Source organism: Scleropages formosus, chromosome 1, assembly GCF_900964775.1.
Source record: "Scleropages formosus chromosome 1, fSclFor1.1, whole genome shotgun sequence".
Taxonomy (NCBI): domain Eukaryota; kingdom Metazoa; phylum Chordata; class Actinopteri; order Osteoglossiformes; family Osteoglossidae; genus Scleropages; species Scleropages formosus.
In genome coordinates, this window is record NC_041806.1 from 45,576,479 (window position 1) to 45,591,736 (window position 15,258).

Sequence of the window (15,258 nt, forward strand, 5' to 3'; positions counted from 1 at the left end):
AGGCTTTTGCAGAGTAAAGGTGTGTGTAGATATACACCTTTCTAAATTTACAGGGTCATGTGAAGTCTTTAGGGGGAAGGAAGGGGAAAAAAAAAAAAAAAAAAACCTTCAGATAGTCACAGTAAATATACCATTCCAAGAAGTCATCAAGCCAATTAGAGAACCAACTCAGATTAGATTAATGCCTTTGTGACTAGAGGTGTGTGGCTGCTACAACGGATGTGCCTCCCTCTCTAATAATCATATAGAGTATAACAGCAAAAAGTCATTATCTACAGGTATACATTTATCCGTCTGCTTACACACCACTGACCCAACATGATCTTACGAGGTAGGGGCAGGCCCTGGAAAGGGCACCATCTGTTTGTCACTCACTCACTACAGCTTTGAGTAAAATATCAAATGAATATAAGTTGTGGTGGTTATTTCAAATTTCAATATTGAGGGAAGGTACACAAACCTATTTTGGGCATTTATTCATGAGGCACCCTCTTCCAACATTAGGGCATCTCAAAACAAAGTACAAAAAGTAATAAAGGACCAGGTTCAAGCTTATTTCATGCCCCTAGATGAAAACAGCCAATAAAGTAAAATTCCATAAAAATTTCTGCTGAAAGGTCTTGAAATGAGCACACAATTTTTCTATTGAGAAGTTGGTTAAAACTACACCAACGCTGACATATTGCTAAATGTGGTAAGTCTTGCTACTATATTCCTACATGTTCCACAGTCACATAAATACTTGTCATACACACCATTAAAAATAAATATAAATGAATAAAAATGAATTTAGGCTAAAGAGCTCCAAGTACAGAACCTTGGAGCTGCATAAAAGAATATTCAAAGGCCAAGCTGCCAAAGGTTGCTGGGGTTACCAAACAGGATGGGAAGAAGGGCTGGCAGCCCCCAGGGTGGAAAAGTAGTCCATGTTAGCGTTAGCCCAGGTCAGCAGCATACTCTTCAGTGAATCCAAGTAGACGTGCTGGCCAGAGTGCAAGTAGAGCCAGAGAACCCGACTCAACTGGGACACTAATGAGTCACCATGTAGGATGTCTGCAGGTGAGAGGGTCCAACAGGAGAGTAAAAAAGGCAGTTTTACAAATATGAAAGAGACAAGTTTCAAAGGGATGTACTTTTAAAAAAAATTTTTAAAAAAATGAAGGATCCCATTAGCATCATTATCTCTGGACAGGTAAAGTGAAACTAGCAACTGGCAGCAGAGCTACAAGAAATTATATAAAATTAGGGACATCAGGTGGCATGGGAGCCACCCCTGCAATCAGATAACACAGGTTAAAATTCCCCAAAACCAAGTTAAGTATTTATCCTGAATTGATGCAGTAAAATCAATTTTACAGTATCAATTCAGTGGCACAACAAATAGCGCTGCTGTCTCATAGCACCTGGGTGGTGTGACAGGACATCGGTTCAATCCCTGCTCAGTCTGTGCAGAGTTCGCATGTTCTCCCTGTGTCTAAGTGGGTTTTCTCTGGATGCTCCAGTTTCCTCCCACAGTCCAAAGACCTGCTGTTCACCCATAGTGTATGAGTGACAGAGTGTGTTCCACTGATGTATGGATGAGTGACCCATTGCAAGTAGTGTATCTAGCAGTTTAAGTCACCATTGTGAATAAGGTGTGTGGGTTAATAATGCTACATAGAATCCATCTGAAGTCACTTTGGAGAAAAGTGTCTGCTAAATAAGAATGTAAAAATTATAAGTTGTTCTCAGTGTACAATCCTCATGCTGCAAGGTTCCGTCAAAAAATCATTAACTACATAAATAAAACATTTAAAAACTTTGTCATACAATGAAAGTTGTCAGCTATTTGTTTATAGAAGCAGAATTGTAGAGTACAGCTGCACTGCATGGTTTAAGGCTGCTGACTGGGCTGCAAAGCCAGAAAACCTGGTGGGTGGTTACCTTCCGTCATCTTGGTATCAAACTCCAGCAGAGTACAGAGCGCTTCTGGTACCAGCTGCATGATCCAAGCATTCTCCTCCAGGTGGACCCAGTCATGGACCTGCCTCTTCCTGTGCAGGAAGCCCTTGATGAGCTCTATGTAAACATCATTCCCAGACAGCAGATACAGCCTGACATTGGAAATCAAAAAAAAAAAAAAAAAAAAAAAAAAAAAAATTAAGAACCAGAGTTCTACAGACTGCTCCCAACAGCTCCTTCCCCCAACCAACATGCATTTAAAAATAAAAACATCCATGATGATTCCTTGAAGTCATTTCTCCTTCCCAGCTTTTGCTATAGACTTCAATGAAAGTATTTCCTTTTTCTGCACCAGAATTTTGAAGAGGAATATTTTTTTTAGCTGACGCAACAGAAGACTAGGGTAATGAATGTGATAATTAAGTTACTGTTACGCCCATTATCTACAGATAAGATGAAAGCAATTTTGTGCAGGAACAGGCGCAATTATTAAGACAATGCATTCATTATATTCTCATATAACGAGCATACTGCAGTAGCTGAACTCTGAAGTAGGACTTCTATTAGATGCCAAAATTGGGGGGGAGGGGGACACCATTCAGAGAAGTTGTGTAAATGACGAGCAATTACTTGAGGCAAATCAAATATGCTGCCATAAAATGACTGCATATTAGTGGAATTATCACACCATTACATACCTAGGTTAATGTGACAGAACAACCATAACAAATTACACAAATCCAGCTCCTAAATATACAACAAAAAGCATCAGCAATTAAATGATCAAATAAAACCATTAAACCTAATGGGAACAACTTCTACCTGGCATTTGATCAGTACATTACATGTGTATCATAAGTTACTAAACACAAGTTATGAAATTTCTGAGGATCTCATGTATTTGTATTGCATGTGCCAGAGCAGGGTCTATCATACACAGTGTGATGATACACTCTGAGCTCCAAGCTCCACCTCCTTTTCACTTCAACTCTCTTGTCTGGAGGCCACCCCAGGCAACGCGTCTGAAGCTGCCATGGATCGTGCTCCCTGCACTTCAAAGCACCATCAGCGAGGCAGCGGCAGAATTGCCCCAGGCATTTAACTCAACCCCTCATACCTCTGGCCTGGCTGCTGCATGTGGCCCATGTTATCAGCATCACAAATGTGTTGGACCGGGGGGGGGGTGCAATAACCAATAATGATGTAACCTAAGTAAAATATTTACACCAGAAGTTACAACCATTTTTGGTTCAGCAACTAGCAGAACACTTCAGATCTGTTCAGCACATCACAGGCTGCCAATTATAGCCTTTAAAGCCTTGGCAGAGTGGGGGGGGGAGAAAAAAGAAAAAAAAAAAAAAAAAAAAAAACACACCACACCAGCTCACCTGTAATATGGCAGAGTCTTGATTAGGCTCCAGTTTACGTAGTTGGTAGTTGCGTCTAACAGCGTGCAAACACAAGTCATCTGGACCTTAGCCACCTGCCAGAACTGGTCATGATCAATCGGTGTCTTGCACATCTCATTCCGGAGCTGCCTGTAGACCCCCTCCAGAGTATCCTCATACACCTGATGGATGACATGAGGACCATCAACCTACCTATCACATCACAGCCATAGCTTGGTACTGAGATGTCCAGTGGGAAGACCAATAACTTCAATGAACAGCATTGGGGGGGGGGGGGGGACCACACTGAGTAACTGATAACCCCTTGGGACACAGCAACGTTTTGCTAGAGTAAGAACACTTGAATTTTGTAGTCAGGGTTTAAACAGGTGAAAGCACTCTTCCCTCTCAAATCCCTCAAAAATGCTACGGCACAAGAACAATCTCTTCACTCAAGTGATGCGCATGTTCTTATTTCACTGACAACTCCTTTCCGCATTTGCCCTCAGCACAGTAACTTTCTGTGACAACACCAGCTGCCGACTGCTTCGGCCTCAATTCAGTGGTTCTTTGGTGAGCTCCCAGCCCCTGTGTAATTGAGTGGCTCTGTGCATTGATACATCCATAATCCACTTATTTGGCCGATAGGCAGGAGGTGGGGACATTTTGCTGGTGTGCACCACAACTCAAGCCACTCACGCCCAAGTAACGAACTAGACGGCTAATGGGATGAGGACCCAGGTGAGCAGTGTCCAGGAAAGTGAAACCTATAGAAAAACCAGTCTACAGCAGCTGTTCCATGACAGCACAAGATCCTTGGCAAGCTGCTAGAATGTCAGAACTGCTGACAAACTAATGTATTTGTATGGTTTATGTGACACTTTCCTCCAAAGTGACATATTGTTAAGCTACTTATTTGAGCTACCATTTAGAAAACTAACTTATTGCAACAATTCAAGGCAGGTACCTCGCTAAAGGGTAATTCAACAGGAAAATCCTTTGTGCCCAAGATAGTGGCCCTATGCCATCACACCATCTTTTGCCCCAATGGCTTGCCAAAATAGGTGCATTAATGGTCAAGTAACTAGGCCCACAGATGTCCAAGTAATACATCTAGTCAGCAGAAGTGTTGCTGAACCCTGGAGGTCTACAGAAAAGTCCCAAATATATAACTAAAAACCTAAAGCCACTATCATAATTTACATTTACATTTATTCATTTAGCAGACGCTTTTGTCCAAAACAACATACATCTCAGCAAAAGTACAATTTATGCATTACATTGAGAAGGAGACATAGCTGCAGACATGAAAGTCTCAAGCAAACCTAGTTTGTTCCCTACCACTTGCTGCACCAAGGTTCAATTTAAGTAATATACTGTATATGTGCGTGTTTAACTCAGTGCTAACTCAAGTGATAACATCCAAAACAAATTCTTAATATGAGGTATAATGATCAGGTACAAATGACCTTGTTAACAGGGTTACGACTGGACATTCTAGAGGCAAGACAAGCTAAGAGTAATTTTGTTCCATTTACATTTTCATATTGATCTGTATCACAGTCAAACGAAACAAGGCACCATACCTTTCTACGCTTCATCCTTCCCCAGTCACGCCCTAAAATCCAGGCCACTAGAGATTTACACATGGAGAAATAATTCTCCAAGGTCTGAATTCCTGAAAAGGGAAAGAACAGACACCAGTGACATCAAAAGACTGCAGCCCTCATCACTGCTTGCTGTGCTGATTCACTCAAATGAAGGACTGGTCTCTCCCTGGCAGATGCCAATAACCACTGAAGTCCCTGCTCTGAAAGAAGCTGGAACTTTCCTATTAGAGAAGACAGTCACACCTGAGCCGGTAATGTTCACAGAACCACTGTTCCTCCCTATTTCTGCATCAACAGCAAAATGTCACAGCTGAGGACCTTCAAAAATGAAACCGCTATACCCATCTCAACCAACAGTCAGAACACTGGGTGCACTATGTTTCCTTCTACCAACATGCAATGTTGTCCTGAAAACTGAAGCCAACCCACAGCATTTGGGAAGAACCACCAGTTCAAAAGAAATAACTATTCCAACACACCACCAGTTTACTGAATGTATTAAGCAATCTTGTGAAACACCACATGTACAAATATCCTTTCTAGTGATCAAACAGCCAGGAACATCACATATACAGCACCCTTACAACTGTATCATCACTAGAAAACATCAGATATAGAAGACAACCAGTTATTCTATTGCACAGTGAAGTGTCTCTTCTGGTCTATGGATTTCCATTTAGTGAACATTTGACACCAGATGTAACAGGTTTACAAAACTGTCTTTTACCTGCCACACATTATCAAGAAAATGCCAAGTTTTAAGGGTTTGCTCAGGAAATAAATGGTGCTTTCTCCACACAAAAAATGACCAGAGCCCACTTCATCTAACCCTTAACCAACAAGCTGCATTTGGACAGTCCACCCACACCAGGGGGCACCCCTGCTCCCCTTAGTTACCGTTGTTCTCGTCACCCTGTGCCAGCTTGCCCAAGCAGAAATCACTGGCAATGGGATGTAGAGAGGCCAAGTAGGGCACATCGCATGCAGCCTGGCCCCAGTAGCTCACTTTACGCTTGCAGTGAGGGCGCCACTGCAGGTAGATGGCACGCAGCTGTTTGTCCAGGGGTTCTGGCTGGTGGAACAGCCAAGAGACAAACCGCCAATGGAAGCGGTTCTCTCTGTATTCCTGGAATAGGGTCTCCAGCTCGCTGTGATCTGGAAAAAAGCACAGGGAAGAAGGTGCTCACCAAAGAATGATTCAAACCCAACAGGGACGTCACATTTACTCTAAATTGGGACAGTTCACATAAGAGCACACAGCTCCCTTTCAAAGCCATTGAATTTCCCAGTATATTTTTCCTTAGGAAACACCAATTTGGAGTAGACTCACATCAAGAAAATTAAATGTTTAATAAATGCCAGCCCAATTTTCTCACAAGGCCAATAAAGCACAGAGAAATTACACTGAAAACGAGGCAATATAACAAGTGGACAACATGAAACAGTTTTGCAATTCAAATGAACCTTTGTTACAAACCACTTCAAATACCTGTCATAGTAATGACCTAATTTAATAGCTAAGGGATGAACAAGATTTGACTTGTTCTCAACAAATAAGGACTTCTCCTAGGTGTCAGAAACAGTTAAAGAATAAAACATTTAGGAAGCAATATTTTCAGAGGCAAAATTTAAATGGTCCATTTCAATCGACAGTGGTGAGCAGAAGGCTGAACAAATCCAAAAGTGCAACATGCCCACCCCACCCGCTCCCCTTTGGCCATCTAAGGCAGGCTTCCTCTAGCTGCAGTAGAACTAACTGGATTCAGTCCCAGGAGTAGTCAGAGGAGAGCTGAGAACTGTTTTATATCTATGTAGCATTCCTTTTTTTGACCTGGACGACTTACTCAAACTTGCCTTTTAATCCACCAGAAATTCCCTACAATAAAGCAAAAAATAAAATTAAGGAAAATGCACAATAAGGCATACTAATGTGTCAAAATAAACTAAGCTTAATTTGTGACAAACTTAACTACACATGCATGATGCTTTAAAAAAAAAAAAAAAAAAAAAAAAAAAAAAAAAAAAAAATGAAAAGAACTGCCCAGCAGCTGAGATGCAACCTTAGCATCTGTGCACATCAGCTGTAGCCAATTTCAAGAGCTGGCATTAGTGATAAATGTGTTAAATTATAGAATGAAGGCAGCAAAACAGAAAATTTTGTATGCCACCTAGAACATATAAACTCTCTATGACAAAATAGCCATCTTGAATGAGAGGTTGTCAGATAAATTTAACGCAAGGGTATTTATCTTGGTGTCTACATTTATTGGCTTAGCAGACGCTTTTCTCCAAAGCGACTTACAACGCATACTATGTAGTGTACTAGCTCACACACCTTATTCACCGTGGTGACTTACACTACTAGATACACTACTTACAATAGGTCACTCATCCATACACCAGTGAAACACACACTCTCTGTGACACTCACACACTAAGGGGGACCTGAACAGCATGTCTTTGGACTGTGGGAGGAAACCCACGCTGACATGGGGAGAACATGCAAACTCCACACATACTGAGCAGGGATTGAACCCATGTTCTCACATACCACCCAGGCGCTGTGAGACAGCAGCGCTACTCGCTGTGCCACCCACAAAGGCAGTTGGTTAATTCCATTGTGGGTAAACATCTTTTATAATTAATCTTGAGGACAGCTTAGTAGCGTAGTGGTTGGAGCTACTGTCTTTGGACCCAGATAGCGTGATGGTCCGTGGATCGGCTTCGGGGGTCTGTGAAGAGCAGGCTCGCTACAACTGTGTACTGAATAAAAGTTGAAGACTGAATACCAGAATAGTTAAAATGACTGCTTTAAAAGGTGTGAAAAAGCTTGAGAAAAATGAGAACTGGCAGAAACAAAGCAGAACAAACTGTTATAATATCAACGAAGGTAGTACAATAGCACAAATTGAGTACAGTGCACCCCCCAAAATTTTGAATGGACATTTACATTTATTCATTTAGCTGATACTTTTCTCCAAAGCAACTTACAATCTTAAGGTTACAATTATTTACTCATTTATACAGCTGGGTAATTTTTACTGGAACAATTCAGGGCAAGTACCTTGCTAAAGGGTACTACAGCCGCAGGTTAGGCTCAAACCTGCAACCTCTGGGTCCAAAGGCAGTCGCTCTAACCACTACACTACCAGCCGTCCCTGACATTTTTCAAACTGAGAATGTGAAGCATTCAGATATTTAAAGGAGTATGTGGGAAAGAACACCTTAAGAACTACTGCTTTAAAATACTTTAGAGCACTGGAACATTGAGGTAAGCCCATGGTAAGACCACAAATTGGAGAAGCCCCTCAGAACATACCACACGTGCACTGCTTGTTGAGAACATACTGGAAAACCATGGTGACTCCACCATGGTACAGGACTGCCAGGTGATAAAGGTCCTTCCATTCAAACCATAAAATGTTCTCTTCATCCATAGCTCCTGTAAAACAGGAAAAATTGGCAAGCCTGCAGGTTAAGATCAGCCAAAGAATCCATACCTCTTTAGAATGAATACATTTTTGGAAAGTAACCCAGAGAAATTTTACATTTATCCATTTAGCCACTACTTTTCTCCAAAGCACCATAAGAGCAGCAAGCGCAGTATGAACACGCAGTATATTAGCACTGCATCGCTAACGCTCAAGTTGCGCTCCAGTCAAAACTGATCCATTTACAAACGTTATCTCTCGTAAATTTCTTTCATCGGATTGCCACAAGGCTACAGAACATCTCCCACACCAGGCATCTGAAGACACAGTAAGAGATCACGAGTTTTACAGCACATTCTTCTGCACTTCCCACGTTTTGTACCTGGTGTTTCCAGATCTGTCCGACCAAAGGAAGTGAATGAGGCCACAGAGCAAAGAGTAACATTCCAGACTCAAGAGATCTCACACACACACACACAGGGATATTATTGTTCAAATCAAAGATCTACAGTGTAAATTCCAAAAAGTGTAGAACTTACTATAACTATAAGGAATGAAGTTGGTTAAAAGGTGTAGCGCAAATATTAGGTGACCACCTCAGGCTCTGCTTTTTAACTGCTTTACAAACAATTATGTGCCACCCAATTTGGGCCAAAAACCGAAACTGGCTTCCGGACCACAACAACACGAGGGTTAAAACGCATCACTTAGTCTTAGGTGGATGCAGGAAAGCCCATATTTAAGGCAGTTTTTTTTAATTGATTTATTTATTTTTTTAAAAAAAGGACTTTTTTTTAGGTCAGCGATCAGTCGCCCGAGGCTGGACCGGGCTCACCCTGGTTCTCCTCCAGCTCCTCCCTGGGGATGCCCCACAGGCCCTCCACGTAGGCCCAACCGAGCCTCAGGGCGGGCAGCGGGACCGACTCCTCCAGGACGAGCCACTGCATCCAGTAGGTGGCGGGCGGGTACGGCAGCTCCCCCACGAGCCTCTCCAGCAGCGACGGGTTGCACTGCACGTTGCGGTACAGCGTCTTCCACATGAACAGGAGCCGGAAGGCCTCTTTGGCGCTCATGGGGCACGCGGGGCTGGGGAAGGCCGCTCCGAACGACACCTTGACACCACGACAACACACAACGTACGAATAAATTATTAAATGGCGGCAAACTCTGCGCTCTCGCACACGTCGTCATGCCATGGTTTAGCGACGAGGCTGTGCGGACACCAGCCGAAGTGTTAAAGCACAAAGTTCTCCACAGCCTTCGACGACTCGAAGCAAAGCGCGTTTTCTTCGAGCTCGAGTGTCACGGTTGGGCGGAACAAACCGGAGCGGAGCGCTTCAGACCGGAGCAAACCGGAGCAGACCGGATGAGAGCGCGCCAGACCGGAAGTGAGCGCGAAAAGCGGATCGACTCAAACCGGGCCTTACCTGGAAATGATGCCTCCACAGAGAGTTGCAGGAGCAGATCCGGAAGAGCTTCCAACAGGTGCTCCCCACCTTGAGCAGAGAGAAGGGGTCCAGCCACTTCAGGATGAGGATGATGACCTCCTCGCTGAAGTGCAGCAGCTCTCCGCCGGAGCCATCTTTGGTGGGAGCCTCACCTCGCAGAGCAGGGTTTCCTTGTCCTCCTTGTTGGTCCACGCCGACTGAGGCGGAAATCCGCGGCTCCTGGAGATCTCGCTCCCATACCAACGCCATCTAACCCTCCCCGAGGCCTCGGGCGCGCCCTCACCTGGGCACACCTAAAATCGCGGACGGAACCATTGCGCGGCTCGCGGCGGGGCGGGGGGGCAAATTGGGATCGTTTCAGTTACCCTCTCTGAGCAGTTCTTGGGTCCTGGATCCAGGATGACAGAATAAAGGAGACGACTCAGTGGAAGGAAGTTACGATGTAGATCTAGAAATCACTTGGCATTCAAATACGTAATAATTAAAAAACACTGGATTTATGTAATAATTTCAAACCATCCAGTATAGATCAGCTTAAAAGGAAAAAAAAAATGATTCAACTCATACAATAGTTCCTATCTACATCTAATTATTATATATGCTATATATATAAAATGCTTCTCTGTAAAATAAACTTGTTTGCAAAAGTACAAGTTCACAATTATGAATTATTCAGCTAGCTTTTCTCTAAAGCAGCTTACAGTTATTTAACCATTTATACAGCTGTGTAATTTTACTAGAGTAATTTAGAGTAAATTACCTTGCTCAAGGATACTACAGCTGGAGGATGGACTGAACCTGTAACCTTTGGAACCAAAAGCAGTAACCCTAACCACTACGCTACCAGCTGGCCAAATAGGGTTTAAACTTCTCACTTATTGTCATGTGTTTATAAACACACACACATATATATATACATATGTTGTGTGTACGATTATGATTTAACCATTCAGTCGAGACCGACTTTTGGTCACTTTATGGATCATCATTTTCCATGCTTTACGATCTTTGACCACTTCTTTCAATTCTTTCACGGGCACGTTCGCGTCGGCCTTAATTATGTCCAGCCGGCGTGTTCTTTGACGTCCTCTTCTTCTCATCTCGCCGACTATGCCAAGCATTAATGTTGTTTCCAAGGAATTAGCTCGCATGATATGACCAAAGTATGAGAGCCGCAGCTTGGTGATTTTGCCCTCCAGCGATATCTAGGGTCGTCTTTTTTGTGACCTTTGATGTCCATGGCATGAGCAGCATTCGCCTCCAACACCGTAGTTGGGAAGCGTCGATTTTCCTCCAGTCCACCTTCTTGAGTGTCCAGCTTTCACATGCGTACATGGAGATTGGGAAAACGATTGTGTTGATTATTTGAATTATTGTTGCATATCTGTGTATATATATACACACACACATACACACGTTTATATGTATCTCCAAGAAGAAAAATATATACTAGGAAGGTGATCAGGAATCATAGCTATTCTGAAAAAGTTTTATGAAGCTACTCTTGTGATTGTTCATATGGCATGGTGGAAAGAAAAGAAACTAACTGCACTTAAGAATCACACATCTGTATCTATGTCTCTCTTCCCGTTAATGTAATGGACACATTGTATTTTCTATGAGATGTGTGTCGCTTTGGAGAAAAGCGTCTGCTAAAAGAGTAAATGTAAATGTGTACCACATTTAGACTGGCATACACAGATGCCTGCCCTAAGTTTGAAAAAGTTTACAAGTTGATCATTTGCAGTTACCGCACTCACTTCCCATTGAGTCTTGTTTTTGTGTGGTTGCACTTATATATGTAATGGTATAGTTTTAAAGGTCATTTTTCCCCCTTTTTCCTCTCAGACTCCCGTTGTTGACTCGAAGTGCAGTCCAAAGCCAGAAACCAAGGTGCATCAAAACAGCCCGAGTTGTGTGGCCTTCCTTGACCGCAGCTCTCCTCTGATACACACCAACATCTCATCTGGCAGATCAAAAACCCATAATTATTTATTCAGAGATCAATAAATGAATGTTGGGTCAATATTTGTTCATTTAGCTGATACTGTTCTCCAAAGCAGCTTACATTGTCAAGCTACCTACAATTTTTTACCCATTTGTACAGCTGGGTAATTTATACTGGAGCAATTTAGGGTAAGTACCTTGCTCAAGGGTAACTACTGCTGGAGATGGGATTTGAACCACAATCTTTGGGTACAAAAACAGCAGCTCTAACTATTAGACAACCAGCTGTCCATATTAAATGTAAATGTAAAAAATATGAACATTTAGTGTTAGTCATGGTATTACAGAAATATAAATTCAAGTAGGCATTTTGATAATGTCAACAAATAATTGAGGGCATATTCCATAGATGTCATACATGACACATTCCTTTAAAGATAGGCAGACATATATAAATATGCACAGGTTGGGTGGGGACTCCTATTAACCAGTAGGCGTACATTATCGCTTATAAAAAGTACCAAGAGAAGCTGTTAATATAATGGTCAGAGACACCATGATACCTGAAGGTTGCTGGTTTGAGTGGAGACCCAAAATGTTAGTTGTTTTGAATGAATACAGAAGTAACAAATTAATAATAACAATCTGTTTCCATGGCCACAATTATTCAAAACTGTGAGGCTTAAATATACATGTAATTCTGTGTTGTATGCTAGTTTTAACAGCTTAACTGTTGTGCATTTGGTCAAGTGTGATGAGAATAAATGAGGGAACAACATGGATCATTGTTGTGTAACCTGCAGTTTCATAAAGCATTTATTTGAAAACATTTTACAGTTATTACATTACCACAGCCAATCCATTTAGAGCATGCAAATATCAAAAAGGTCTCATACTTCCCTTAATGTAAACCATGTTGATTTTTTTTTCCATTTTTATATTTTTATTTTACATGAACAACTTTTACTTAAGTGTGCTCTTTAAGGATTCTTTTTTCATTAACAAAAAAAGATTTACCCATGGGGTAGATTATGTAATCATTACTATTTCTGAATTTAACTAATTTGTTTAAACAAATAAAATAGAAACTACACATTTATCAAAATATTAATAGCACAAATCAGCATTAGACTTAACAGTGACCGTAACCTTAAAATAACAGTGATGGAAATTATCAAACCCATTGGCCAATAGCGATATAAATATTAAAATTAGTTACCCCTTCCCTAAATTTTTAATATTTAAATGCAGTTTATTTCAAAAACGGCATTTCAGTCTTTCCAAATGAAATTGGATTTACACTCACTACTTTACATAACAGAATTCTGTGTGTATTAAACACCAAATGCTGTCTGGAAGCAATGTAGTACAGAACAAACAAATTATTAAACAGGTGCCAGGGGCAATTTGTGTACCCATCTTGTATTCTTGTCATCTGTTCAGTGTTCTTTAAAATTATTTTTTACTGTAATTAAAAGCAAGCCCATGGATCTTTCATCATATGAAAATTTAAACAAAAATTGAAAACGAAGAGCTTTCTTTGAAATAAATATTTTAAGCAAGCTTGTCTGACAAACTGAAGTGTACATTTTAAAATGTAAAATATGAATTAAGGTAAACATTATGCATTCATTTATGAACAAAGATGCATAAATCAATGTCTGTGTGTGTGTGTGAGAGAGAGAGAGAGAGAGAGAGAATGCATAATAGGATAGCTTACTCAACACACACACACAGAGTGATCTCCCAACTTAAAGATTAAAAAACATCCAGAGTGTTTATTATAGTAGGACTGAAATAGATATTGGTCACTTTCCTAATCTATCTGATATTCTAGATTGACTTGGGAAAGCAGTTGCAATATAGTTTACCACAAAACCAGCACTAACAATAAAAAGGAATAAGGAACTGCATGGAAAGAAAATCAAGTTAAAGCAGTGATGTTCCAGAAAGTCTGTCGGCCTTTAAAAGCAAAGTGTAAAATCGGTCAGTCAGGCAGTATTAATCAATCCACGCTCTGCAGATTCCCTCTCTTTTCTCTATTCACTGACACTGAGACATCATGGCGATCAGTGCGCCTCAAGCCATTACAAACGCTCCCAGATTTGTCGTTGTAACAATTGGGTGGATGCGAAAACAGCGACAGCATGTCGAATTGACAACATGGAACAATATAAGGGGCACATTTGGATTCCCTAATGAATATAAAAGAAGGAAAATGCCTAAATGGAAAAAATAACACGCAAAAACCTAAAAAAAAGAATTAAAGAGAGAAGTATGACAATGAGGAAGTTGGAGGAAGTTGCGGGGGACAGGGGTGGCTGGGCCTCTCTGCGCTCCCTGTTGCCACCGCGACCCTACTAGGACAAGCGGGAAAGAAGATGGATGGATGGATGGATGACAATGAATGACAATAACATACAAAAAAAACTAACTACAGTATGCTGTGGGAACTTGGAGCATCCACTAACATACCGTACACACAGGACATACCATGTGGAAAAACACGCTTCTCTTCAGCTGCTAAAAATAAATCCTACTCAATTTAGTGGGCTGATTCAACTAAACTCACAATTTCTCCCAAATGAGAAAACCCAGAATAACGCATTTGTAGATAGCAGTTTGCGGTGTGGGCATGGAAGATGCCCTGACAGTCCAACAGGAGATACGATCAAAATACAAAACAGAGATTATCACATGAACAAAGTCAAGCAAATTAGAATGATTACAATCAACTCCTCTTGTATTCTCAAATCAGATGCAGTGTAATTAAAATAATTACAATTATGATGTGATTACAGAAGTCAAAAGCTTAAAGTAGACACTTTCTCATAATAAATTTTAAACCAGCAGTGACCCAAATATAAACACTCTGAATGGCACTAGAGTATATTTAACAGAGGGGAAATAAAAATGGAGATTAAATGCAAGGTATGGTGTGGTGGTCAACAGTCAGAAGAGAAAATACATACGTGTTTAATAGTCATGGGACCACACCAAAAGTGAAGGAGATGACCTCAACTGCTGACACTGTTACACGCAACAGCGATACAAAGCAAGGCACTGACTCTCGCAAAACCTTTACATTATTTCATACATTGTTTCGTATGTGTGAGTCATTGAATGCTTCGGCAAGATTATCTTTCTTTTTTTTTTTCCCAGAAATTAAACTTAAAACATGATTCTGAGGAGACAGTCCCACCTACAGCTTCGTGTCAAAGCTTCAACTTCAATAAAAGTCATGTGCCAGGATAATAAATTCATCACAACAGATAATTTGCACATATATTCACCACAAACCTTTCTAAACACCATGAAATGCAGAAGGGTAGGAGATGGCGTGATAGAGATATAATTTTATTTATATATATTTATATATATTTGTATACATATGACTTGGAAAAAAATTGTAAATTGTCACTGGTAGCTATTCACAGTTTGTGATCACAGTGTACTTCTGCTACTTATTTCTTTGATTCTTTTTTTTCGGTGA

General features: G+C 41.0%; 1 protein-coding gene across 3 annotated transcripts; it reads right to left on the reverse strand.

Moving 5' to 3' along the window:
- Nucleotides 1-62: 62 nt before the first annotated feature.
- LOC108928497 (uncharacterized) lies at nucleotides 63-10,079 on the reverse strand. Of its 3 annotated transcripts, none has more exons than XM_018742441.2 (8): nucleotides 9,798-10,079; nucleotides 9,206-9,482; nucleotides 8,259-8,381; nucleotides 5,837-6,094; nucleotides 4,916-5,007; nucleotides 3,330-3,511; nucleotides 1,924-2,033; nucleotides 63-1,053 (listed from the first exon to the last, which is right to left on the reverse strand). In XM_018742441.2, exons 1-8 carry the CDS (start codon nucleotides 10,065-10,067, stop codon nucleotides 872-874), a joined length of 1,494 nt encoding a protein of 497 aa, XP_018597957.2. In that variant the 5' UTR covers nucleotides 10,068-10,079; the 3' UTR covers nucleotides 63-871. The 3 variants fall into 3 exon arrangements, with proteins under 3 accessions (XP_018597957.2, XP_018597956.2, XP_029106257.1); XM_018742440.2 differs by having other exon boundaries at nucleotides 1,924-2,093; XM_029250424.1 differs by lacking the exon at nucleotides 9,798-10,079 and adding an exon at nucleotides 9,694-9,786 and having other exon boundaries at nucleotides 1,924-2,093.
- Between the last annotated feature and the right edge of the window lie 5,179 nt (nucleotides 10,080-15,258).

What these genes read in the sequence shown, in the direction of transcription:
- LOC108928497 (XM_018742440.2), bottom strand. Translation starts at nt 10,067, where the DNA reads ATGGCGTTGGTATGGGAGCGAGATCTCCAGGAGCCGCGGATTTCCGCC. An exon ending in GAAGGATGAAGCGTAGAAAG is followed by an intron (nt 3,512 to 4,915) that starts GTATGGTGCCTT and finishes GTCATCCATCAG; the next exon opens with GTGTATGAGGATACTCTGGA. An exon ending in TGATACCAAGATGACGGAAG is followed by an intron (nt 1,054 to 1,923) that starts GTAACCACCCAC and finishes TCTCACCTGCAG; the next exon opens with ACATCCTACATGGTGACTCA.